Below are 27,009 nucleotides of genomic sequence, written 5' to 3'. Positions count from 1 at the left end.
CTAAACAGGTGTTTCATACATTCTCCTTTCCATAAACCTCCAACACTTCCCCCACCCTGTATCAATCACTGAGCAAATTGAAGTAATCAGATGAGAAATTCAGTAAGTTTGTAGTACTTCTGCTTATCAATAAATCAGGAAGTTTTGATCTTTTGGAGAAAGATGGGCAAATAGTGATTTATTTTATTTTGCAAAAAAGCTCAGGATTTTTTCCAATGTTTTGTTTAAGTATGTTTAGGTATGTATAGGTAGTGTAAATCTTCGTTTTCCATGAAGGGAAATATGTGTTGTTGACCTCAGACTTCTTTTAATGTACAATTTACATACAATAAGCTTTACCATTTTTAGTGTATAGTTCTGTGCATGTTGACAGTTTTGTAACTACTACCACAGTCAAGATACAGACTAGTTCTGTCACTCCCCAAGGGTCCCTTGCACTTTTTGAAGTGAGCCCCTCTCCTACCAACACCGCATGACAAACACTGATAAGATTTTTGTCTCTGTAGTTTTGCCTCTTCCAGAACATCATATAAATTGAATTATATGGTATGTAGCATTTTGAATCTGACTTACTTCACTTAGTATAGTGCATTTGAAAGTCATCTGTGTCGATGCACCGATAATTCATTGCTTTTTATTGCTGAGTAGTATTCCATTGGGAAAATACCTTGGAATGATATTGCTGGGTCATATGATAAATGGACAGGCATACCTCATTTTATTGCACTTCACTTTACTACACTTTGCAAATTACAGTTTTTTTTTTTAATTGAAGGTTTATGGCAACCCTGTGTTGAGCGTCTGTCAGCATCATGTTTCCAGCAGCGTGCACTCACTTTCTATCTCTGTGTCACATTTTGATAATTCTTTCAATATTTCAAACCTTTTCAGTATTACCTGTTGTGGTGATTTGTGATCGGTGATCTTTGATGTTACTATTGTAATTGTTTTGGGGCACCACAAACTGCGCCCACATAAGAGAGTGAACTTAATCGATAAGTGTTGTGTGTGTTCCAACTGCTCCACCAACTGGCTGTTCCCTCATTTCTCTGCCTCTACTGTGACCCCATTTCCTGAGACACTACAATATTGAAATTAAGCCAGTTAACCCTGCAGTGGCCTCTAAGTGTGCAAGTGAAAGGAAAATTTGCACACCTCTCACTTTAAGTCAAAAGCTAGAAATGATTAAGCTTAGTGAGGAAGATACGTTGAAAGCCAAGAGAGGCTGAAAAGCTAGGTCTCTTGTGCCAGTAAGCCAAGTTGTGAATGCAAAGGAAAAAGTTCTTAAAGGAAATTAAAAGTACTACTGTAGCCTCCTGACCTCAAGTGGTCTGCCTTCCTCAGCCTCCCAAAGTGCTGAGATTGCAGGTATGAACCACCACACCCAGTGCAATAAAGTATTTTTAAATTGTGATAATGTACATTGGTTTTTTTTAGACGTAATGCTACTTTACACTTAATAGGCTATAGTATAATGTAAACATAACTTTTACATGTTTTACATGCACTGAGAAACAAAAAAATTTGTGTGACTTGCTTTATTGTGATGTTAGCTTTATTGTGGTTGTCTGGAACTGAACCTGCAATATCTCCAAGGTATGCCTGTATGTTTAATGTTATGAAAAATCACCATAACATTTTCCAAAGCAACTATGCCATTTTACATCTCCACAGTATCTTATGAGATTTCTGGTTGATCTGTGTCCTTGACAGCACTTGGCACTGCTATATTTCATTTTAGTCATTCTAATAAGTGTGTACTAGTATCTCACTGTGGTTTTACTATAAGGACCTAACATGTTGAGCATTTTTTCATGTGTTTATTTGTATATTGGGTAGAGGAATAATGTGTCTGTTCAGCTATTTTATGCATTTAAAAAATTGGATTGTTTCTTTCCTTATTGTTGATTTTTGAGAGTTTTTCATTTATTGGATATGTGATTTGCAATTTTTTCCCATAGATTGTTTTTCAAATTGATGAAGTATTTTTTTCTCAAAAGGCCTCTTAGTATTTTCCAAGATATAACATCACGTTTAATTTTATTTTTCTGTGCAATATACTATTAACTTCATATTTCTAACTGTAATACAAAATAAAAAGTAAAAGGGTAATGAGTTTACATTAACATATTTTTTTGAAATAGGCAGAAATCCAAAACCAAAAATTTGGCATATCAGTTAGATTTGATTTTTCTCTGTTGAGTTTGGAGCCTAAGTTTTATCATATATTTTAAAGAACATTATGAATTTTTAAATATTCAGTGGGTAATGTAAGTATTCTTACATAACATCTATTTCTTAAAAAATTGGTTAGACTGTTTGAAGTAAAATAAGTTACTTAAAATAAAAGTTTACTACCAAACTGAAGCACTAAAAGATTTAACTTATATCATATGGATAATAAATTACATTTGGAAAATATTTTAACATATGATTAATTTGTATTTATTCTTACTAATTTTCAGATTCATGCTTTGCTTGTAACAATTAAAATGTAGTTACAGCCATGTGCAGTGGTGCACACCTGTAGACCCAGCTACTTGGGAGGATAAGGTGGGAGAATCACATCATGAGCCCAGGAGTTTGAGCCCAGCCTGGGTAACATAGGAAGACGCTATCGCCCCCTCCTTTTTTTTTGAGATGGAGTCTCACTGTCTCCCAGGCTGGAGTGCAGTGGCGCAATCTCGGCTCACTGCAAGCTCTGCCTCCCGGGTTCACGCCATTCTCCTGCCTCAGCCTCCCGAGTAGCTGGGAATACAGGCGCCTGCCACCACGCCCGGCTAATTTTTTTTGTATTTTTTAGTAGAGATGGGGTTTCACCGTGTTAGCCAGGATGGTTTCGATCTCCTGACCTCGTGATCCGCCCACCTTGGCCTCCCAAAGTGCTGGGATTACAGGCATGAGCCACCGCACCCGGCAAGAAGACGCTATCTCTTTAAAAAAAATGCAGTTACCACAGTATATATGAAATTAACAGTATGATCTCAGTAAGTGAAGACCCTCATTCACATTAAATAATCTAAAAGTCCATAGTAAAATTAAGGGACCTGATGCTATTAGAGAGAATAGGTTATATAAAATCTTAGAACTACTATTGTAATTGTATTACAGTTTTTGGTACTTTGCTTGTCACTGACTAGAAGGAACACTATAAAGGTAGGGAAGGTGAAGGAGGCAGAATAGGAAATGAGTAACAAGACAAGAGCAGTTTTCAGAAGAGGAGGAAACAGTTGAGATGAAAAAACAGTGAGTATAATACTTCTGCAAATATTTCATGGATTTATGAAGTCATGGTGAGCATTAGACATCCGGAAGCAGTTTTTATTAAAAATAAAAATTTTTGAGGGTAGAGAGAAATGGGAAGGAAAAGAAGCATTTGCTTATTTTGAAAAACCACAGAGTTGTGGATTTGCCACAAATAACCTAGTCTGAAATTGACGTAATCCCCTGTATGTGCTCTGGAGAAGAAAGGGTGAACCTTTTTTTTTTTTTTTTTTTTAATAGAGACGGAGTCTCGCTCTGTCGCCCAGGCTGGAGTGCAGTGGCGTGATCTCAGCTCACCACTAACCTCCGCAGTCCGAGTTCAAGCGATTCTCATCTCAGCCTCCCACGTAGCTGGGACTACAGGTGCATGCCACCACGTCCAGCTAATTTTTTTGTATTTTTAGTAGAGACGGGGTTTCGCCATGTTCAGGCCAGGCTGTTCTCAAACTCCTGACCTCAGGTGATCTGCCCACCTTGGCCTCCCAAAGTGCTGGGATTACAGGCATGAGCCACCATGCCCGGCCAAACCTATTTTAAAAGAAGAAATTATAATCCAGTCCCTGTAATTTTTCATATACAGTGTTTCTCATCCAATAAAAGTTACAGTTCGTGCTAAGTGACAGGACAGAATGACAGAAAGCCAAGAGAAAAATAGATAATAAAAACAAACTCATGGGTGATTCAGAGATTAGAGTTATCAGAGTAGATTTTTTAAACTGTTACTGACATTTAAGAAAATAGTGGAAAAGGTATGGAAAATAGATGAAAAGAGAAATAATTTTACCAGAGAATTGCAGTTTGTAAAAAAAAAAAAAAAAACAACTGGAAGTTCTGGAACTGAAAACATAATAACTGATATAAGAAACATTGCACATAAGTTTAATGGAAGATTAGAGACAACAAAAGAGAAGATTAATGAATTGAAAGACATCAGTAGGAAATATCACAGAGAAAATGAAAACAGAGAAAGAGACGTGGGACACAGTCTTTACTGGGATTCCTCACTTCTCTCAAGGATAGTACATGACTAGTAGGAAAGGATAATTTACTGCATAGAATGGATGTCTTAGAGCATTAGGGCTTAATTTTTTGTTTTGTTTTGTTTTGTTTTTTTGAGATGGAGTCTCACTCTGTTGCCCAGGCTGGAGTGTAGTGGCACGATCTCGGCTCACTGCAGCCACTGCCTCCTGGGTTCAAGCGATTCTTCTGCCTTAGCCTCCCGAGTAGCTGGGATTACAGGCATCTGCCATCATGGCTGGCTAATTTTTGTATTTTTGTAGAGACGGGGTTTCACCATATTGGCCAGGTTGGTCTTGAGCTCCTGAGCTCAGGTGATCCACCTGCTTTGGCCTCCCAAAGTGCTGGGATTACAGGCATGAGCCACCACACCTAGCCAGGGCTTAATTTTTTTTTTTTTTTTTTTTTGGAAATGGAGTCTCGCTCTTTGACCCAGGCCAGACTGCAGTGGTGCTGTCTCGGCTCACTGCAAGCTCCACCTCCTGGGTTCACGCCATTCTCCTGCCTCAGCCTCCCAAGTAGCTGGGACTACAGGCACCTGCCACCGTGCCCGGCTAATTTTTTTTTTCTGTATTTTCAGTAGAGACAGGGTTTTGCTGTGTTAGCCAGGGTGGGCACGATCTCCTGACCTCGTGATCCACCCGCCTCGGCCTCCCAAAGAGCTGGAATTACACTGCGCCCCGCCAATTTTTTTTTTAAATGGAATTCTAATTGAGGAAAGCTGGGCATATTTATAATTGGAATCCCAGATAAATACGAGAAAGAACAGTGGCTGAACTTTACAAAATTGATGAAGAATATCAAGCCATGTCTATTAATCCCAAGCAGGTTAAATTTTTTTTAAAAAAAGAACCAAGGAGGCACATCATTTGAAACAGCTGAAAACTAAAGACCAAGAAGATTTTAAAGACAGGCAGGGAAAAAAAAGACAAATTATCCTCAAAGAACCAGTAAGAAGAGTGGCTGCTTTTTCATTAGAAATGAAAAAAATGGAATATCAGAGAAAAATGGAATGACATCTTTAAAATGCTGAAAGCTAACCTAGAATTCTGTACCTTTGTGACTAGTTCCCTAACTAGTCATAAAAAACAAAGGTAAAATGTTTTCAGGTGAAGAAAAACTGAGTAAATTTGTTCGCAGCAGTCCCACACTGAAAGAAACCATAGTTCCTTAGGTTGAAAAAAAAAAGATCCCGTATGAAAACATGGAAATGTAGTCAAGAGTGGGCCAGGCATGGTGGCTTATGCCTGTTATCCCAGCACTTTGTGAGGTGGAGGCAGGTGAATCACTTGAGGTCAGGAGTTCGAGACCAGCCTGGCCAACATGGCGAAACCCCGTCTCTACTAAAAATACAAAAATTAGCTAGGCGTGGTGGTGCATGCCTATAATCCTAGCTACTTGGGAGGCTGAGGCAGGAGAATCGCTTGAACCTGGGAGGCAGAGGTTGCAGTGAGCCAAGATTGTGCCACTGCACTCCAGCCTGGGCAACAGAGCCAGACACCGTCTCAAAAAAAAAAAAAAAAAAAAAAAAAGCAGGTGGAGATATTAAATCACTAAATACGTGGCTAAACATAAATGAGTATTTACAGACCAGACATTGATAATGTTATTGTGGGGCTTAAAATATTTGTAGTCTGAAAATGTGTAACACCAATAGCAAAAATAGTGAGGCGGGTAAATGGAATTAATGCTCCAAGATCCTAGTATTGTCATGGAAGTGGTAATAGTAATCATTGAAATTAGAGAGTGATAATTCATTTCTGTATAATCACTAAAAGGATTATAAAATCTAACAAGATCACATGGCAGAAAAATGGAAAAATAAATACTTGATTGAGTCTTAAAGCAGTAAAGAAAAATAAAAAGAACAAAGAACAGATGGGACAAACAGAAAACAAATAGAGATTTAATCCAAAACCGATCAGAAAGTACATTAAATGCAAATGATCTAAATACTTTCATGTAAAGAGTTAGATTCATATCAAAACAGAACCGTATGGCATGCTTCTTACAAGAGACACACTTTATATGTAAGGATTAGTAAGGCAGAACGTAAAATAATTTTAAAAAAATGCAGTGTATGAAACAACCACAAAAAGCAAGTGTTGCTAAGCTAATGTCAGACAGAAGAGAATAAGGCAAGAAGCATTATTAGAAATGAAGGAAACATTTAATAATGATAAAGGGTTGTCTTCATCAGAAGATTTTTCAAAAAATTTTAAACGTGTGTCTGTTAAGCAGAAATGGACAGAACAAAATGAAGTAGACAGATTCACATAGTCGTTACCTATGATAATGTGTTTATCAGTAATCAATAGTACAAGAGACCAAAGTATCTGTGAGATAGAATAATCTGTGAGATCTGAATAACACAACCGTGACCTGAGTGACATACATAGACCATGTACCGAACAGTAACCAAGTACACATTATTTTCAAGTGTACATGGTAGATACATTTGTCAAAAGAGATCATGCATTTGGCCATAAAGCAAACCTCAGCCCACTGTCAAATATAAATGGTAATTATTAGGAATGTAAATGTGTACATCACTTAGATCTACATAGTCATAAGAAAGGGGAGAGAGATTAAAACTTTGTTTCAAAAATTGAAAAATAAGATAAATGGACATTCCTAAAATAATACAGTTTACCAAAACTGAAATAATTCTATGACTAATTCTGTATATACTAAATGCATTGAATCTAAATTTAAATTTTTTTCACACATCTCCAGGCTCAGGTGGCTTCCCTGGTGAATTCTTCTAGACGTTTAAGGAAAAAATAATGCTAGTCTTACTCTCCCAGAAAACAGAAAGAGAGGAAGCACTTTTCAGTTTGTTTTATGAAACCATCATAACTTGACCCAAACCCCAAGAAAGAAATGACAGGAAAAGAAAATTGCAGACCTATTTCTGTCTTATCAACATGGGTTTAAGAGTTCTATGTAGAGTATTAACTGTCAGATCCAGCAGTATTTAAATATAATTTATCATGACAACATCAACTTTTCAAGTATCAAAACTGGTTTAATATTCACATATCAGCAAATCAAATTCACCCTTAATTAACAAATTAAGGAGGGAAATTTTATCTCAGTAGGTAGGTAGAAAACATTTGGTGAAATTTAACATCTTCCGATTAGTAACATCTTAACTAGAATAATAGGGGACTTATTTTATCTGACTATGTAGCAAACATCTATAACAACTATTGAATTATTTAATGGTGAAATACTAAAATTTTTCCCCCTGAGATTGATGCCTGGTGTCACCACTTCTGTTCAACATGGTATTGGAGGTCCTAGTCAGTGCAGTAAGGCCAGAACAAAAAAATAAAGAAGGAAACTATCACTCACAAATTATTTTAAATACATAGAAAATTCAAAATAACTTGCAGATAATTTATAGTAAATTCATCAGTTATCACTGTATACAAGGTCAGTATTCAAAAATTAATTGTGTTTTTATGTATACCAATGAATAGAACATGAAAGTGTTATGATGATACCACTTAAAATAACTTAAAAGGATCAGATAGCCAGGAATAAATCTGACCTGATGTGCAAGACTTCTAAATTAACATTATAAAGAGATATGAAAAAACTTAATGGAATTATATAATGTATTCATTGATTATGAGACTAATGTTAGTCTATCCTACTAACTGATCTATGAATTAAATGCAATTTCAGTTAAAATATCAAATATCAGCAGATGCGTATGTGTCAGAGAGAGAGGGGAGAGAATGGGAGGGGAGAGCTTTCAAACTGATTTTAAAACATATATGGAAAAGCATGGAGCTAAGCTGGATATCAAGATATATTATAAAGCTATAATCATTTGAAACATTGTATAATTGGCACAGGGAGAAACAGAGATCAGTTGCTCCAGAAACAGACCTACATATATTACATTCACTTGATATACAGTAAAGATGACACTGGAGTGTGGCTGAGAAAGGATGATGTGTTTTTTTGTGGGTTTTTTTTTTTGTTTGTTTTTGTTTTTTTTGAGACAGAGTCTTGCTCTGTCGCCAGGCTGGAGTGCAGGGGCACGATCTCGGCTCACTGCAACCTCCGACTCCCTAGTTCAAGTGATTCTCCTGCCTCGGCCTCCTGATTAGCTGGGATTACAGGCATGCACCACCCCCCCCCCCCCACCCCCCCAGCTAATTTTTGTATTTTTAGTAGAGACGGGGTTTCATCATGTTGGCCAAGAGGGTCTCGATCTCCTGACCTCGTGATCCACCCGCCTCGTGCAGGGATTACAGGCGTGAGCCACCAGGCCTGGCAGGATGATGTTTTAATGAATGTTGCTAGGTCTAGGGGGAAAAATTAATCTTGACTTTCTATCTTACACCATATACAAAAATCATTTCTGGATGGATTGTAGATCTAAATATGAGGGTAAAATAATGAAACTTCTTTTTTTTTTTAATAATGAAACTTCTATTAGAAAATTTTAGAGAATAATGTCACAACTTGGAATGGGGGGAAAATCCTAAATAGGATATAGAAAGTACTAATCATAATGGAAAAATTGGTAATTTGGGTCACATTATTGTTAAGACCTTTTGTTCATTAAAGACACCATCAAGAAGGTGAAAAACCAAGCCTGATGAATATGTACAGAATTTCTACAAATCTGTTAAAGGACAAGCTAGTAGAAAAGTGGGCAGAGTGCTTGAATAGACACTTCACAGAAACACAAAAAGGATATCTAAATGGTTAGATGTATGAAAAGGTATTCAGCTTCATTAACCATCAGGAAAATTACATAAAACTGTACTCTGAGGCCACTTGCATATACCCTGGAATGGCCAAAATGAAAAATACAGGTGGTACAAAGTACTCACAAGGATGTGGAACAGTTGGAACTCTCATACTGCTGGCAAGTCTGTAAATTGGTGCATCCACTTCGGTAATCTGTGGAGACTGAACATACACAAACCCTATGATCTGCCATTTCCACTCCTAGCTATATACCCTATATAATTGCATACATATTTTCACCAAAGGATAAGAACATTTAAGCAGCCTTGTTAGTCACCAAAAACTGAGGAAACAACCCAGATTTCCATCAAGAATCTACCACAATGAATCAATTGTGGTATATGAATGGAATGAATATTGGACCCATTATTGTGGGTTAATCTTACAAGCATAACATTGACTAAAAGACACACAAGAATATACACTATATAATTCCATTCATGTGAAGTTCATAAGGCAAAATTAATTGTGTTAGAAATTAGGATAGTGATCACTGATGGAGAAAAGGGGTGGAGGTGCTTCTGCAGTGTCTAATGTTCCCTTTCTTTATTGGGCTACTAATTACACAGGTGTGTTCACTTTGAGAAAATTCCTCAAACAGCACTTACGGTTTGTATACTTTTCTGTACATCTATTACAGTTCAGTATGTTTACTTTTAAAATATAGTGAGGGTACCTTCTGTGTACTTTCTATATGCTTTAAATTTTCCTTGATAAAAAGGTAGTTAAAAGAGAAAACTAATTTGTGGTATTAGAAGCCTGGATAGTGGTTATTTTTGAGAAGTTAGACATGCTGATCAGGTGAGACTTCAAGAGGCACTTAGGAAGTGCTCGTAATGTTCTATTTCTTGATTATGAGTGCTGGTTACGTGAGCTGATGGACTTTGTGGAAATTTAATGAGCTATGATTATGATTTATTTACTTTTCTCTATGACTGTTACACTCTAGTAAAAAGTTTGCCTAAAATAAGAAAGTAGCGAAGAAGGAAATAATGAGAAGGGTTAGACGAAATAAAATTTGCTGATTATTGGTAATTATTGAAGCTGGGTGATAAGCGAGGGATCTTCATGTGTTCTCTACTTTTGTGTATGTTTGAAAAGATCCATAATGATAATTAAGATAAACTATAGGAATAGAAAGCAGACAGTTTGTTCCTGGAGGGGGATGACAGAGAGGAGCAGGAGAAAGGAAATATAGAGAATAAAAGGAAATTTTGTGGTTTAAGATAAATATATTGTCTTGATTGTGATGATGCTTTCAGAACTAACCAAATAGTCAAATAGTGCAAAAAACAAAAACAAACAAAAAACCCCAGAAAACTTAGGTTCAACTTATTCCAACTGCTGTCATCTACCTGGAAGAAGACCAGACACTAGTAACAACTTAATACTTGCTAAATGAATTAATGACTGGGGTGCCATTTGGCATATTATTGGTCTACATTTTTTTTAACTATAGAAAATATTGAGCATGAGTTTCTTACAGGTAAGTTACAGATTATTTGAAAGAAGTATGTACATGTAATCAGAGGTCCACACTCAGGGATGCTCTGAGATAAGCTATGTCAGATGAATAAGGCACTGAAGCAGCTTTTCTGGAGGTGAAAGGCAGCCAGCCAGCGTTGATTCCCAGGCTTGGTTTATTAGCATCATGACCTGGGCAAAACTTTCATCACCTGGTGAGGATAATTTATTCCTCTCCCTAGCCTCATCAAGATATAATTGACAAATGGAAATTGTATATATTTAAGGTATACAACATGATATATGTATACATTGTGAAGTGATTGCCACAGTCAAACTAATGAACATAACCATCACTTCACATAACGATCTTTTGTGTGTGTGGTGAGAACGCTTAAGATTTACTCTCAACAATTCCATGTTTACAAATTATTAACTATAGGTCCCATGCTATATATCTCCAGAACTAACTCATCTTACAACTGAAAGTTTGTAACCTTTGACCAAAATCCTCCCATTCCCCCTTACCATAGCTCTTGGTGACTGTTATTCTACTCTGTTTTTTGAATTCTGCCTCTTTAGATTCCACCTATAAATGAGATCATGCATGTTTGTCTCTCTGTGTCTGGCTTATTTCAACTAATATAATGTCCTCCAGATTCATCCACATTGTCACAAATGACAGGCTTTCCTTTTTTAAGCTGAATAATATTTCATTATGTACACACACACCCCCCACATTTTCTTTATCCATTCATCCATTGACAGACACTTGGGTTGTTTCTGTATCTTGGCTATTGTGAATAATGCTACAGTGAATGTTCAGATATCTCTTTAAGATAATGATTTCAGTTCCTTTGGATATATAGCCAGAAATGAAATTACTGGATCATATGGTAGTTCTATTTTTAGTTTTTTTGTTTTTTTAGAAACCTCCTTACTGTTTTCCATAATGGCTCTGTCAGTTTACAATCTCGGCAGCAGTGTGCAGTGGTTTCTTTTCTTCACAGCTTCACCAACACTTGTTATCATTTGACTTTTTGATAATAGCCATCCTAACAGGTGTGAGATGACATCTCATGCTTTTGACTTGCATTTCCCTGATGATTTGTGATGTTGAGTACATTTTTATATGCCTGTTGGAAAAATGTGTGGTCTTCTTTGGAAAAATGTATATTCAGGTCCTTTGCCCATTTTAAAAGTAGGCTATTTGTAGGTTTTTGCTATTGAGTTGTATGAGTTCCTTTTGCATTTTGGATATTAGCTTTTCTTGATGGATATATGGCTTGCAAATGTTTTTTCTCATTCCATAGGTTATCTTTTCATTTTGTTGAGCGTGTTGAAACTTTTCAGTTTGACGTCCTACTCATTTATTTTTGCTTTATTTGCTTATGGTTTTGTTGTCATATCTACAAAATCATTACCAAGACCCATGTCAAGGAGCTTTCTCCCATGCTTTCTTCAAGGATTTTTATGGTTTCAGGTCTTACGTTTAAGTCTTTAATCCTTTTTGAGTTGTTTTTTCGTGTATGGTGTACAAGAATAGAGATTTAAGCTTTAAAGAGAGAAATAAGGCAGGTATTCTAAATTGAAATGCAAATTACACCTGCATTTTTAAGATGATACTTTAAGAAATAGACCTCTTGCAGCAGAACACTTCGTGTTCCTGGAACCTGTAGTGCTTATTTATTCTTTTTAGATATTTAATTGACAGCCAAATCCAGAAGAGATAGCTGCTGAATTTGTCACTAATTCTGAGTCTGATTCTCTCGTTTCTTTGCATAAAAGTAGTGTTAATACTCTGTGCTCAAATTAGAGCACCTAAACCATGTTTCTGAAATACAGTGTATGTGAAATTAAAGTGTAAGTTGCAGCCAGTATAAAAAAAGCAAATCATTTTATTGTGGCAGAATAATAGTGACATCGTATGGGTGGGCAAAAAGCCACAGGACCCTGATTAGGAAAATGATTTTAGTCATGAAAAAAGTATGCTTTCTGAGAGAATGGTCCTTCATCTTTTATGCCCTAGTTAATTTTTTTAAAGGGAAGAAAGCCGATGTGCATTTTTACAGTTTTATGTGAAGAGTAAGCTGATGATGGGTTTCTTTTAAGGGGACTCAACATAGAGTCATCTGATTTGGTAAGTCCATTATGGGCTTAATGTAGCCTTCACTGCTGAGCTCTTATTATAGGGCACTTGTTTTCAGGAGGTAGCTGGAAATTGGGGGGCTTATATCAAGTTCAGAAATAGACATGACTAATTTAAAATGTTAGAAGTCAGGATACTTTTTAGTAAACATTGTTTTTAAAAATCTGTTGTACGTTTTGGGATTCTAACTCATTTGTGTTTGGTAAGAATTCACTGGTGCCTACATATCCAGCCATTTTACTAATTTTACATACGTCATATTTAGATGGTGTTTACAGTAACTGCTATTGCTTTAATTTAGGTCTTGTACTGCCTAGGTGCCATCGTTGGAACATCAGTTATTTAGTGTTAATATGCTTAGATGCTAGTACCAGTTGTGTACCGAGTGTATAACTGGCTGATAGAAAAGTGAGATGTGGAAGTGTCATAAATGTATGGTGTTCAGCTTATTTTGGAATTAGGACAATGGTTTTTTTTTGTTTTGTTTTGTATTTTTCATGTATACTTCCTAGACCAACTCTCAGATCTTTAATTTGTGCATAGGGCTTCCTGAGGATGTTGCTCTTACTAGAGGTAATTGACCAGTTTTCATTGATGGCTCCCTCATAAAGTGGAAGTTTAAAACCTAATTTATGGAAGCCACGAAACAGTTTCCCTCAGCCAGTAATGGTGGCTCACACATGTAATCCCAGCACTTTGGGAGGGCGAGACAGGCAGATCACCTGAGGTCAGGAGTTTGAGACCAGCCGGGCAACATGGTGAAACCCTGTCTCTACTAAAAATACAAAAAAATTAGCCTGGCCTGGTGGTACGTGCCTGTAATCCCAGCTACTCAGGAGGCTGAGGCATGAGAATCGCTTGAACCCCAGGAGGCAGAGGTTGTGGTGAGCTGAGGTTGCGCCACTGCACTCTAGCCTGGTCGACAGAGTGAGACTCTGTCTCAAAAAAAAAAAAAAGTTTTCCTGCTCTCATTTGCTGTTTCATCCTAAGAAACTTGAGAAATAGACTACTTTAAGTATTACAGTGTATATAAATGTGTAATTTCATAACTCTGCAAAAGAAAACCCTGAAAAACAGAATTTTTTAAACTTTCTTTTTAGGGAGGGCGGAGTTAGTGACCCCAATCTGTTATTTTACAAAATGGGCAAACATTGCCAATCTTTCTGAAGTTTGAAATGCAGAATTTGAAGTTTCTCACTGCCCTGCATTCTAGGGAAAGAAAACCATTCTATACTAGAAAGGTGTTATTTAAAAAGTTTGATACCCAGAAAAATTAATTATTTCATTAGTTACCATAATGCCTTTGAGTTTTTTGCCAGTTTGATTTAACTGACATTGACATGTCTTTGTGTTAGTGTTGCAGCTTCTCAGTTTTTATATTCTACTTCATTGGTTGTAATTTAGTCTCAGATGATTTCCTATAGGATGTAATTTCCTGCGTAGTATATGGGTTCTACTTAGCCTGATAAATGATCTTTCCAACCTCCTGGAAGCACTATATGCCGAAGATATTCTGATATTTTCTAAAATTTTAAGGAAAATTATTGAGTATGTGGTTATTAGTCCATGGATTTATTTTAGTAATTGTCATTGTTTTACCTTTTCTCAAGTTTATTGTTCAGCTTAAGGATATTTTCATTTAGGATATATAGCCCAGACACTGGGTTATAATTATAAGCAATATGTAAGTATGGTTATAATTATAATCAATATGTACATATAATCAATATGTAAGTAATCATTTGTTATCAACCTCCTCATTCCTGTTCTTAATAGCTAACATTTTTTGAGCTGTTATACTGTGCTAGGCTTCTTTCTTAAATTCCTACTTCACATTAATTATCTCATTTAACATTTGGCTCTAAGGTATATTCTATTAATATTTCCATTTTGCAGATGAGAATATAAAGTTGTAGAAGTTTAAATACATGCTTATTTCTCACAGTAAGAAATGCTGAGACCAGCATTAAAACTCAGCTCATCTGGCTGTAGAACCTGTACTCTTAAGTACTATTTTATATTGCATCACATAATGGTACATGATCTTTTTTTGGTTAGTGTAATAGTTATGCTTGTAAATTTTATTGTCTACCCTTTGTAATTTATTAAATATGGATGTTTCCTTGTGTTGTCAAGTATGTTTACTATGCCATGTTAACTTTGTCATAGTCTCATCATTATTTTTCACCCAGATTTTATGAAGACCCTTTATTATTAAAATAATTTTCACATATATTCTGATTAATACAACAGTGGATACCATTTTTTGAGTATTAAGTGCTTTACATTTGCTGTCATAACAAAGAATTGATTTGGGGAAGTTTTGTAGAAAAAAATCAGCAGAAAATGATTATAGAGGTAAGAAAAAAGCATGGTAGTTTAGGAATAGAAAGAAAGCCACTTTGATTAGAGCTCACAAAGCAGAGTGGGGAATTGTGAAGAAAGGTCATACACAAGAAAGGTAGGGGCCAGATGAATAGAGGACCCTGTTTTAATTTTTATTCTTAGAACAGCAGAAGGCCAATAGTATGCTTTAAACATTATCAGATTTACTTAAATAAACAGAGGCTGGCTGTAATGTGGAATTAGAAGAAGATAATAGATCCCAGAGAAACTACTCCTTAGGAGGATATTATGTGATAGGCTAGACCACAGGATGATGGTGTCTTGACCTTTGGGTGATGACAGTGGGAAGTGGAGAGAAGTGAACAGATTTGATAGGTATTTAGTAGGCTGAATCAGTAGGGCCTGTCAATTGTCCAAATATGGAGAGAGGATAAAGAAGAAAAAAGCTGTACAGTTCTCTCGTTTGTGCAGTTTAGAGGGGAGAGGAGTGCCATTTTTGGCATAAGCTGTAAGTTGAAGATTGTATTAGTCCATTCTCACATTGCTGTAAGGACATACCCAAGACTGGTAATTTATAAAGAAAAGAGGTTTAATTGACTCACAGTTCCACATGGCTGGGGAGGCATCAGGAAACTTGCAATCATGGTGGAAGGGGAAGAGGCAAGTCTTACGTGGTGGCAGGTGAGAGAAAGCGAGCAAGAGCAGGAAAATTGTTTTAGAAAGCCGTCAGATCTCGTGAGAACTCACTATCAGGAGAACGGCATGAGGGGAAATGCCCCCATGATCCAGTCACCTCTCACCTGGTCCCTCTTTGACACATGGGGATTATGGGGATTACAATTTGAGATGAAATTTGGGTGCGGAACAGAGCCAAACCATGTCACAGTCCCTAAGTTTATTGTGGGATATGATGTATTTGAGATCCTTAAGTGTTACAGAAGTGGATATATTATATAAGCAGTTTGGATATGTGGTTTTGGAGGTCTTGAGAGTAATTAAAGCTATGGATAGATGGGCTTCCCTTCATGCCAAAGATAAAAATATGGAATGAGATAAGCAGAAAGCTTGTTTTGAAGAACTAAAACATTTCACATTTGGAAGGAAGAGGGTGAGCTGGAAAGACCACTGAGAAGGAGCAGTTGAAGAGGTTGAAGGAGTATGGATGTCATAGATGCCAAGGCAAAAGTGAGTTTCAAGAAAAAGAAAGGGATCACTTGAGTTGAATGCTGTTGAGAGGACTAGTAAGATTTCTGGGCCAGGTGCGATGGCTCATGCCTGTAATCCCAGCACTTTGGGAGGGCAAGGCGGGTAGATCACTTGAGGTCAGGAGTTCAAGACCAGCCTGGCCAACATGGTGAAACCCCATCTCTACTAGTAATACAAAAATGAGCTGGGCATGGTGGTGCATGCCTGTAATGCCAGCTACTCAGGAGGCTGAGGCAGGAGAATCACTTAAACCAGGGAGGTGGAGGTTGCAGTGAACCGAGAGGGCACCATTGCCCTCCAGCCTGGGGGACAAGAGCGAAACTCCGTCTCAGAAAAAAAAAACAAAAGAGATTTCTGAAGAGACTTGGTTGTATTGGTGACCTGAGTATGATTTACAAGAACCATTTTGATATGGTGGGTCATTGCAGCAGCCAGATGGAATGGTTTGAAGAGGGAAAGAAAGGTTTGCAGTTGCCAAAAATCAGATTAATATGTCAAACCATAGTGAGCTAGATTATACATAAATCTTGTGTCTTTATAACTCTCTCATATATAGTTTACCTTAACAGTTACCCATATATTATAGTAAAAATTTTTATCCATAAACAGCTGATTGTGTGCAGTGTCAAAGTTACCAGGGAGAAACATCACATTGGGGAAACAGTCTCACTGGATAACTGTTAGAAGAGAAACTTTAGGGCCCTTGGGTAGGGGAAAATCATCATTTTGTGGGACACCTGGAGATTGTTTTTTTCCTTACCATGTTATTGCTTTCCTGGATGTAAAAAACATTTAAAATTTCTTGATACTTTTCAGATAAGCTTTTTGTGTCATTCTTGAAATCACTCAAGTACTGTATAGATTTATCTTCCTTTTCCAGTAGAGAGGCTTTAGCCCTCAAGGGGAAAAATGATAAAGGGATTTTCTCAATAAGGGAATTTTTCATTTAAGTGTTTTTATTTTTCTCAGGAAAAATAGATATCAGTCATTTTATTCTTATTTCAAGAATCAAGAAACAGGTCAGACGTGGTAGTTCATGTCTGTAATCACAATACTTTGGGAGGCTGAGTTGGGAGGATCACTTGAGGCCAGGAATTCGAGACCAGTCTGGACACCATAACAAGACCCTGTCTCTATAAAAAAAATTTTTTTAATTAGCTGGGCATGGTGGTGCATGCCTGTGGTCCTGGCTACTTGGGAGGCTGAAGTTGGGGAGGATCACTTGAGCCCAGGAGTTCACGGCTGCAGTGAGCTATGATTGTGTCACTCCACTCCAGCCTGGGTGCCAGAGTGAGACCCTGCTCTTTAAAAAAAAAAAAAAAAAAAAAAAAGAATCAGAAACATACGAAAGTACACACATCAGGAATAAGATGTAGAGCCCATTATCACTACTTCTTTTTAATTGTTTGAGAATAGTGGATGAGAAAAATAAGTTAAAAAAATATTTTTTGCAAGCAATATGATTATAAACTTGGAAAACCCAAGAGGTTCAACTGAAAAATTACTGCAAATAAGTAAATTCATTAAAATACCAGAAAACCATACCCTTTGTATAGCCACACACACATACGCAGGGAATAGAAGATACAACAGAAGAAAACACTCTTTTCACAATATCAACGAGAAGACAAGCCCAGGAATGAATTTAAGAAGATGTAGAAAATCCCATATGAGGAAATCATTCAAAGCACTACGGAGGATACAAAGGTTTGTGAAATGGGAAGACGTATCTTTTTTCTTCCTAGGTGAAAAGAGTAAACATGGTAAATAATATCAAATTGTTCATAAGTTAACATAAACACTTCAGAGAACTCTCCTCCCTCTAATTCTAGATAAGCTAATTCTGAAATTTATATGGAAAGTGGTCCAGCAGGACAAATGAGAAGAATGCAGAAAAAGCAATGAGGAAGATTAGCCTTACCAACAATAAAGGATATTATAAAGGCTTATGAATTGAAACATTTTGGTTCTGGCTTATGAACAGTCACACTAGTGGAACAGATGAGCAGGTCTAGGGATAGACCCATGGAACTTAATTAGCGTATGATTATGATAAAGGAATGGTAAGAAGTGTGATCAAGAAAAGCTGAACTTTTCAACAAATGGTGTTGGGGAAACTGGATAGCCATCTGAAAAAACAAAAGTTTTGTCCATACCTCCCATTCTGCCTCAAGATAAGCTCCAAATATATGAGGATTTGTTTTTCATTTTTGTTTTTTTTGTTTTTGTTTTTGTTTTTGAGACAGAGTCTCACCCCTTTGCCAGGCTGGAGTGCAGTGGCGCAGTCTCGGCTCACTGTAACCTCTGCCTGCTCCCCGACACCAGATTCAAGCAATTTTCCTGCTTCAGCCTCCCAAGTAGCTGGGATTAGGCGTGTGCCACCATGCTTGGCTAAGTTTTGTATTTTTAGTAGAGACGGGAAATTTTGTCATGTTGGCCAAGCTGGTCTCAAACTCCTGACCTCAGGTGATCCACCTGCCTCGGCCTCCCAAAGTGCTGGGATTATAGGCAGGAGCCACTGCACCCGGCCATATGAGAGATTTAATGTAAAAAATGAAACTGAACAGTTTAAACTTATGTGTCTGAAAATATGAGCAGATCGGAGTGGAGAAGTCTTTTCTAAATAACACTCAAAATCCAGTATCCATAAAAGAAAAGATTGATACATTAAACTACATAAAAATGAAAATCTCTACTAGCAAACAACTCTACCCCTACCATTCAAGGGCAGGGGAAAGGCCGGGAAAAAATCCTGAAACTCATTATAGACAAAAGACCAACCTTCTTAATAAAGCTATTTTAAGTCATCAAGCAAAAAACCTGAAACTACAAAAAAGTAGGTGGAAGATATGAGCAGACAGTTCGCAGAAAATGAAATATAAGATGGCTCCATCCACCTCCTGCTGAGATAATGTTTTTTCACCTATTAGATACGTAGTCATCAGAAAGTTTGACAACATAGCGAGTTATAGGGAAATAGTAACACATCCATGGCTGGTGTGGGAGTACAGATTCATAGCATCTCCTGTGGAGACCAGTTTAGTAATACATTTCAAAATCATGAACATATGTTTTATTTGTCCAGAAATTCTTTTTATGGGTGTTTATTCCACAAATATACCTGCATATATGTGAATTAATACATTTTCAAGTTATCCAGTACAAAATCATAATAGTAAATGTTGGGAAATAATAGAGGATTAATTAAATAAATTGTAGTATGTCTTTCCATCAGTGAAAAATAAATAACATCTGCTGTCAGAAAGAATGAGCTAATTCTCTTTCTGCTGCTAAGATCTCCAAAATACGTTGTTGACTGAAGGAAAAAAAAGAACAGTGAATTAAATATGCTATCTTTGTAAGAGAATGAGGGAAAAGTAGAAAAGATTATGTATTCATTTTTACTTATGTTGTGTCAAGAAACCTGGCCAGGTGCATGCCTGTAATCCCAGCTACTCAGAAGGTGGGAATATCACTTGAGCCCCTGAATTCGAGACCAGCCTAGGCAATATAGCGAGACCCTGTCTTTAAAAAAGAAAAGAAAAAAGAAAGAAACTCTGTAAAGAAACTCGCACAAACAAATAAATGTAGTTATCTTTGTCGGGGCCAAAGATAGGAGGAAGACATTTTCCTGTATACTCTTTTTAAGTGTTTTGATTTTTTTTAACTCTGTAAATACATTCCCTAATCCATAAATAAACAGGGATCCTTAAGTGGCAAAACTTAAATTTTAAAAATATCTAGAATGGCTAGTTTTAAAAGAAAGGAATGGAGATGAGTATAAGAATGGGAGGGAGGAAAAGGGATATGAAAAAAGATGGTACAGTAAAAAAGGAAGGAAATATGTACTAAAGGAGAACAAAAGACAGGAATAAAAAATGAGAACCAATCAAAAAATAATAAATGACCATGGAAGGTGAATATATGTTTGCATTCATTTTTGACTGAGTTAGCCATCATAATTGCTCTATTTAGTTGGGAGGAGGATTGTTTTTAGCAACAAAAGAACATTTGTACAAATTACTTTTAAGGCGTTAATGTTTCTGGTTTTGTTTTGGTTTTGGTTTTTGGTTTTTTTTTTTTGTTTTTTTTTGCAGACAGGATCTTGCACTTGTCACCCAGGCTGGAATGCAGTGGCGCAATCACAGCTCACTGCAGCCTCAACCTCCCAGGCTCAAGTAATCCTGCTGCCTGCACCTCTGAGTAGCTGGGACCACAGGCATGTGCCACCACACCCTGCTAATTTTAAAAAATTTTTTATAGATACAGGGTCCACTCTGTCACCCAGACTGGTCCTGAACTTCTAGACTCAAGTGATCCTCTTGCCTGAACCTCTCAAAGTGCTGGGATCAGTGGCTTGAGGCACCACACCTGGTTGACTTTTTTGTTAAAGGAAATGCCGTAGTGTTGCTTTTAGTTAAATAAACTGTTAATTATTGGTTCATCTATTAGAATGTAGCAAGTAATTTAAACATGGGTTTTCTCCAGTTTATGTATGTATGTGTGTATTTATTCATTCAGAGACGGTGGGTTGGGGGTGTTTCGCCATGTTAGCCAGGCTGGTCTTGAACTCCTGGCTTTAAGTGATCCGCCTGCCTCATCCTCCCAAAGTGCTGAGATGACAGACGTGAGGCGCTGCACTCAGCTTTCTCCAGTTAATTTCTTTTTAATTAATCTTGAGCTCCTTGAGGGAAAAAAATAACTTCTCATTTTGCATAGTATCAATTGTATTACCATGCATATTTAAAAATAATGTTATTGAGATATAATTCACAATTTCAGAAAACCCACCCATTTAAAATGTATAATTCATTAGTTTTTAGTATGTTCACAGAGTTGTACAACTATCACCACTATCTGGTGTTTAGAATATTTTCGTCACCCCCCAAAAGAAAACCCATACCTGTTAGTAGTCACTCCCCATTCTCCACTCCCTTCCAGCCCTGGGTCACCATTAATCACTTTCTGTCACTGTGGATTTGCCTATTTGGGGCATGTGTGTAGCCTGCACTTTATTTCTTTTTATAGTTGAGTAATATTCCATTCCATTTTTATAGTTGGATATGTCACATTTTCATTCATTTATTGGTTGAGGGACATTTGGGCCGTTTCCTCTTTTGGCCATTGTGAATAATGCCGCTATGAATACTTGTGCATGAGTTTTTGTGTGAACTTAACATTTTTAGTTGTCTTGGGTATGTGCTTAGGGGTGAAGTTGCTGGGTCATATTTAACATTTTCATGGTCTGCAAAACTGTTTTCCAAAGCACTTAATACCATTTTACAGTTCTACCAGCCATGTATGAGGGTTTCAATTCTCTACATCCATGCTTTTGTTATTATTATTTTAGCCATCCTTGTGGGTGTGAAGTGGTGAAATCAAGTGAAATCTTGTGGTTTTGATTTATATTTCCCTGATGATCGTGATGGTGAGCATCTTTTCATGTGCTGATTGGTCATTTGTATATCTTTGGAGAAATGCCCATTCAGATCCATTGCCTATTTTTAAATTAGTTGTGTGTTTCCCATTGAGTTGTAAGAGTTCTCTTTATATTCTGGATACACGTTCCTTATCTGATACATGATTTGTAAATGTTTTTTATTCCATTCTGGAGTTATGTCTTCTCTTTTTTACAACCATACCATGAAGTTTATCATAAGTGTACAATTCAGTGACATTAAGTACATGTATAATGTTGTGTAACCGAATAGAAACTCTGTACCCATTAAGCAATAACTCTCTTTTCCCCTCCTCTTCAGTCCTCATAACCACTGTTCTACTTTCTATCACTCTGAATTTTCCTGTTCTAGATACCGCATATAAGCAGAATCATTCCACATTTGCCCTTTTGTATCTGGCTTCTACATTTAGCGTAATGTCTTCAAGATTTACTCATGTTGTAGTATGTATCATAATTTCATTTTTCTAGGTGAATAATACTTCATTCTTTGTATGTGTCACATATTTCTATCCATTCATCTGTTGATGGACACTTGGGTTACTTCTGCCTTTTGTCTATTTTGAATAATTCTGTGATCACTGTTGGCATACAAGCATCTGTTTGAATCCATGTTTTCAATTCTTTTAGATATGTACCTAGGAATGGAATTGCTGGGTCATGTGATAATTCTGTTAAACTTTTCGAGGAAGTGCCAAACTCTTCCTCAGTCCCAACAGCAGACATATTTCCTAAATGTCATTTCATTTGTGTGTGTGTGTTTTTTTCCCTTTAGACAGTCTTTTTCTGTCGCCCAGACTAGAGTACAGTGGTGTGATCTCGGCTCACTGCAACCTCTGCTTCCCAGGTTCAAGTGATTCTCCTGCCTCAGCCTCCTGAGTAGCTGGGATTACAGGAGTGTGCCACCATGCCTGGCTAATTTTTGTATTTTTAGTAGAGACAGGGTTTCACCATGTTGGCCAGACTGGTCTTGAACTCCTGACCTCAAGTGATCCACCCGCCTCTGCCTCCCAAAGTGTTGAGATTACAGGTGTGAGCCACAGTGCCTGGCCTATCTTTTCATTTTTTTGATAGTGTCCTTTGAAGCATGAAAGTTTTAAATTTTGATTAAGTCCAATTTATTTATTTTTTGTTTGGTTGCTTGTGCTGCTTTTGATTTTATATAGGAAACCATTGCCTAACTAAGGTCGTAAGGATTTATTTCTATATTATATTCTAACATTTTTATAGTTTTAGGTCTCACATTTAGGCCTCTAATCCATTTTCAGTTAACTTTTGTTTATGATGTGAGAGGTGTGGGAGTTGGTTGGGGGGGTCTAACTTCATTCTTTTGTATGTGGGTATCAAATTTGTTGAAAACACTATTCTTTCCCCATTACCTTGGCACCTTTTTAGAAAATCAGTTGACCATAAATGTAAGGATTTACTTTTGGACTCTGAATTTTATTCCTTGATATGTATGTCTTGTCCTTAAGCTATTATCACGATATCTTGGTTATTGTGGTTTTGTAGTAACTTTTGAAATCTGGAAGTATAAGTCCTCCTGCTTCGTTCTTCTTTTTCAAGATAGTTTTGGCTCTTTTAGATGCGAATTTTAAGATTAGTTCGTCAATTTCTGTTTTAAATCTGTAGATCAATTTGAGGAGTTTTGCCATCTTAACAATGTTAAGTCTTCCAATCCACAAATATATAGAATGAATTGAATTGTAATCAACTTACTGATTTTTCTCTTTCATTATCACTTTTGATAAATAACTGTAACTTCTGACGTTAATGAGCTCTATCATCTACATTCTTTTTTAAATTTAGTTTAATTTTTTTTTGAGATGGGGTCTCACTCTGTCACCCAGGTTGGAGAACAGTGGCTCGATCTTGGCTCTCTACAACCTTCACCTCCCAGGCTTAAACGATCCTTCCACCTCAGCCTCCCGAGTAGCTGGAACCATAAGCGCACACCATCACACATGGCTAAATTTTTGTATTTTTAGTAGAAACAGGTTTCCCCATGTTGCCCAAGCTGGTCTTGAACTCCTGAGCTCAAGCAGTTCACCCACCACAGCCTCCCAAAGTGCTGGGATTACAGGCATGAGCCACTGCACCCAGCTTTACCAGCTCTATTTCAAAATTTGCACGTATTCTTTCTTCCCCTGTCCAACAACATTACCTGTAATCTCCTTCCCTTCCCATCTTGGTTCCTCTGGATTTTGTTCTTTTGATTGCGCACCATTTCAGCGGTATTCAGTATTGATAATCAGTTTCTCTTCACTGGCTCCTCTGCCTTCAGTCAATTCAGTCTCCCTGTCCTAAACAGTGCTTATTCTGGAATGGATTGCCTCTTAACTATTATTTCCCATCTCCATCTTCTCATTTCTTTCACTTCCAAACTTCCTTTATAAGTGACTTTCTCTCCCAGCTTCCATTGCTTCATTAGTTAATGCATTCATTACCCCTTGACCAAGTGCCTTAACTTTTCGGCCTTCAATATTTCCTTTCTGTAAAATGAGTGAATTGGTCTGGATTCGTTGTAGTAAGCTGTCTTTCTAGTCTCTGAATCTTTGGAACCCTTACTTGGAGCCCCATTGTATACAAGTGAGCTATTCTGTACTAATTTTGAGTGGCAAGCTTTGAGCCTGTTGCCACATCAGCAGCCGTCCGTGTGGGCTTCTGGAGCTTGAAAGAGCACAGCTCGAAAGCCACCAGAAACCCTTCAGCTCTAAAATTTGGTAGCTCTGCAGTAATTACTGAAGTTACATTCCTGAAGGTTTTAAACAATTTACTTGTGGCCAAATTAAATTCTCTTCTTAGACACCATTTCTCCTGCACATTTTATAGTATCTAAACACTTAGAGTACTGTTATTTCCCTCCCCACCCCCAACATTTTTTTCCCCTTGGCTTTAATCTCTCTGCTACTCAGCTTAAATTTCAACACTTCTAAGAAACCATTCCAAATCATACTAGCTCATAGTAACATTTTCCCCTTAATAATCCACTGTAATGGTCACTATTTATGCCTTTCATTTGGCACTTAAAATTATCACAAGGGGCAAGGCACAGTGGCTCATGCCTGTAACCCCAACACACTGTGAGGGCAAGGCAGGAGGAGGATTGCTTGAGCCTGGAGTTCGAGACAGGCCTTGGGCAACATAGTGAGATCCCATCTGTACAAGAAAAAAAAATTTTTTTAATTGTGTAAGGTACTTTGAACTACATCAGTATAATTTAGGCCTGGATTCTGACCTAAAGAAATATAATCTAGTAGAAGAATAGAGATATGCAAAATAATTAAATATAATTATTTCTTTTTTTTTAATACTTTAAGTTTTAGGATACATGTGCACAATGTGCAGGTTTGTTACATATGTATACATGTGCCATGTTGGTGTGCTGCACCCATTAACTCGTCATTTACATTAGGTATATCTCCTAATGCTATCCCTCCCCCCTCCCCCCACCCCACAACAGTCCCCAGTTTGTGATGTTCCCCTTCCTGTGTCCAGGTGTTCTCATTGTTCACTTCCCACCTATGAGTGAGAACATGCGGTGTTTGGTTTTTTGTCCTTGTGATAGTTTGCTGAGAATGATGGTTTCCAGCTTCATCCATGTCCCTGCAAAGGACATGAACTCATCCTTTTTTATGGCTGCATAGTATTCCATGTTGTATATGTGCCACATTTTCTTAATCCAGTCTATCATTGTTGGACGTTTGGGTTGGTTCCAAGTCTTTGCTATTGTGAATAGTGCAGAAGTAAACAACTCAGTAATTTAAAATTTAAAAAAAGTTTAACTCAATGATTATTGAGTTGAAAGTAATGAGTGCCATAGAAGAGGTACAGATAGAATTCTGTGGAAACGTAAAGATACCTTTCACCTGGGAGAAAAGGACAGAGTATCCCAAAGGAGATGGGTTGGGTCTCAAAGGGAATATAGTATTTGAACACCCAAAGGTGGACATTCCCAATCGAAGGAGCAGCGTGAATCAGGGCAAAAGTAGGAAAGCATGGTATGGTAGGTATTTTGGTTTGTCTGAAAGGGTTACCAAGAGAAAGAGTGAAATATAAAGATGTAAAAGTAAATCAGAATAGACATAGTGTTGTTAGTTGTCTTTTTAAAATGTGTGTATCTTGTTTTCCCAATTATGTTATAAACTTTGAAGACAAGTAGTATGTCTTATACTTTTAACCTCCTACAACAAGGGATTTGGATATAGTAGTAGTATTTGGTAAAAATTTTGTTAAATGTATGAAAGGGAGAAACAGTAGTTTCCCCAACAAGCATTATTCAAGGTAACTTCTTGTCATACCCTTCTGTCTACTTAGACTGTGGTTTTATCAGTAAAAACTATTTTAGAGCTTCATAGTGGTGGTTCTTTACAGCTTAGAAATCATTGCGGGGGCCAGTGGCACAATGGATAACACACCTGACTATGAATCAGAAGATTCTAGGAGTCATTAGGGGATTTTCAAAAATGGGGGTTATGTGTTATGTGTCCAATTAACAATACTCAGTTTAATTCATTCCCTAAATGATATGGGAAGTGCTGGCTTGAGTTGAGGAAAAGATTAAATATAAACAAACTTAAAACTCTAAGTTCTTTTTGTATTTTATTAAATTAGATTTTTAAGGATATTTTCAGGATTCAGGTTTTATTTAACCACAAATGTTTTAAAAAAGAAATTGAGTTAAAAAACTGTCTCCAGGAATTGTGTTGTGTTGTGCATGGGTAACTTTTTGTTTTTTACTGTTATACAATATTTTATATGATTGAAAAAAAGATTAGAAACAGCAGCTAGTCTGTTCATATTGCTGTAAATTCCTGGCACTGCTGTTCTCCTTGGAAAGAGGGTATTACATATGCACATAACAAAAAGACAGGAAAACGGACTGTGCCTGTATTCATCCTTTTCTTTCCAATAGCATATGCTAATCCTTTTCATTTTTATAAAGCAAAATATATTTGACAAATGAAATTGGAAGTTACAACTTTCAAGCCATTTATTTTAGAGATTCTTATGGCAAAGCAATTTATTATTTTACAATATTTGTTTTGTTTTAAACTTTCTATATTATGTGCTAGGTGAAAAACCATTTCGCTGTGATGAATGTGGTATGAGATTCATACAAAAATATCATATGGAAAGGCATAAGAGAACTCATAGTGGAGAAAAACCTTACCAGTGTGAATACTGTTTACAGGTAAGAGAGATGGCTTGAAATTCTTCTACTGTAATTAAATTATACAATAATTATAAATTAGATTAGAAAATATTACAACTTAGAGCTATTTGAGGGGCCTTCTAACTCTTACAGATTAGATTTATAATAGAAAATTGG

At 36.8% G+C, this 27,009-nt stretch overlaps 1 protein-coding gene across 3 annotated transcripts in view; it reads left to right on the top strand.

The window, feature by feature from the left end:
* The window catches only part of ZNF148 (zinc finger protein 148), a 148,293-nt gene that overhangs the window by 114,388 nt on the left and 6,896 nt on the right, over window positions 1-27,009 (top strand). For all 3 annotated transcript variants that reach the window (XM_031009385.3, XM_031009381.3, XM_055383853.2), the window contains one exon: window positions 26,753-26,871. In XM_031009385.3, the coding sequence (XP_030865245.1) occupies window positions 26,753-26,871 (119 nt within the window). The remainder of the gene's footprint in view (window positions 1-26,752; window positions 26,872-27,009) is intronic.

This window comes from Gorilla gorilla, chromosome 2 (genome assembly GCF_029281585.2).
Source record: "Gorilla gorilla gorilla isolate KB3781 chromosome 2, NHGRI_mGorGor1-v2.1_pri, whole genome shotgun sequence".
NCBI classification, from domain to species: domain Eukaryota; kingdom Metazoa; phylum Chordata; class Mammalia; order Primates; family Hominidae; genus Gorilla; species Gorilla gorilla.
Note: the sequence above shows the minus strand (reverse complement) of the source record. Positions and strands in the feature narration are given on the sequence as shown.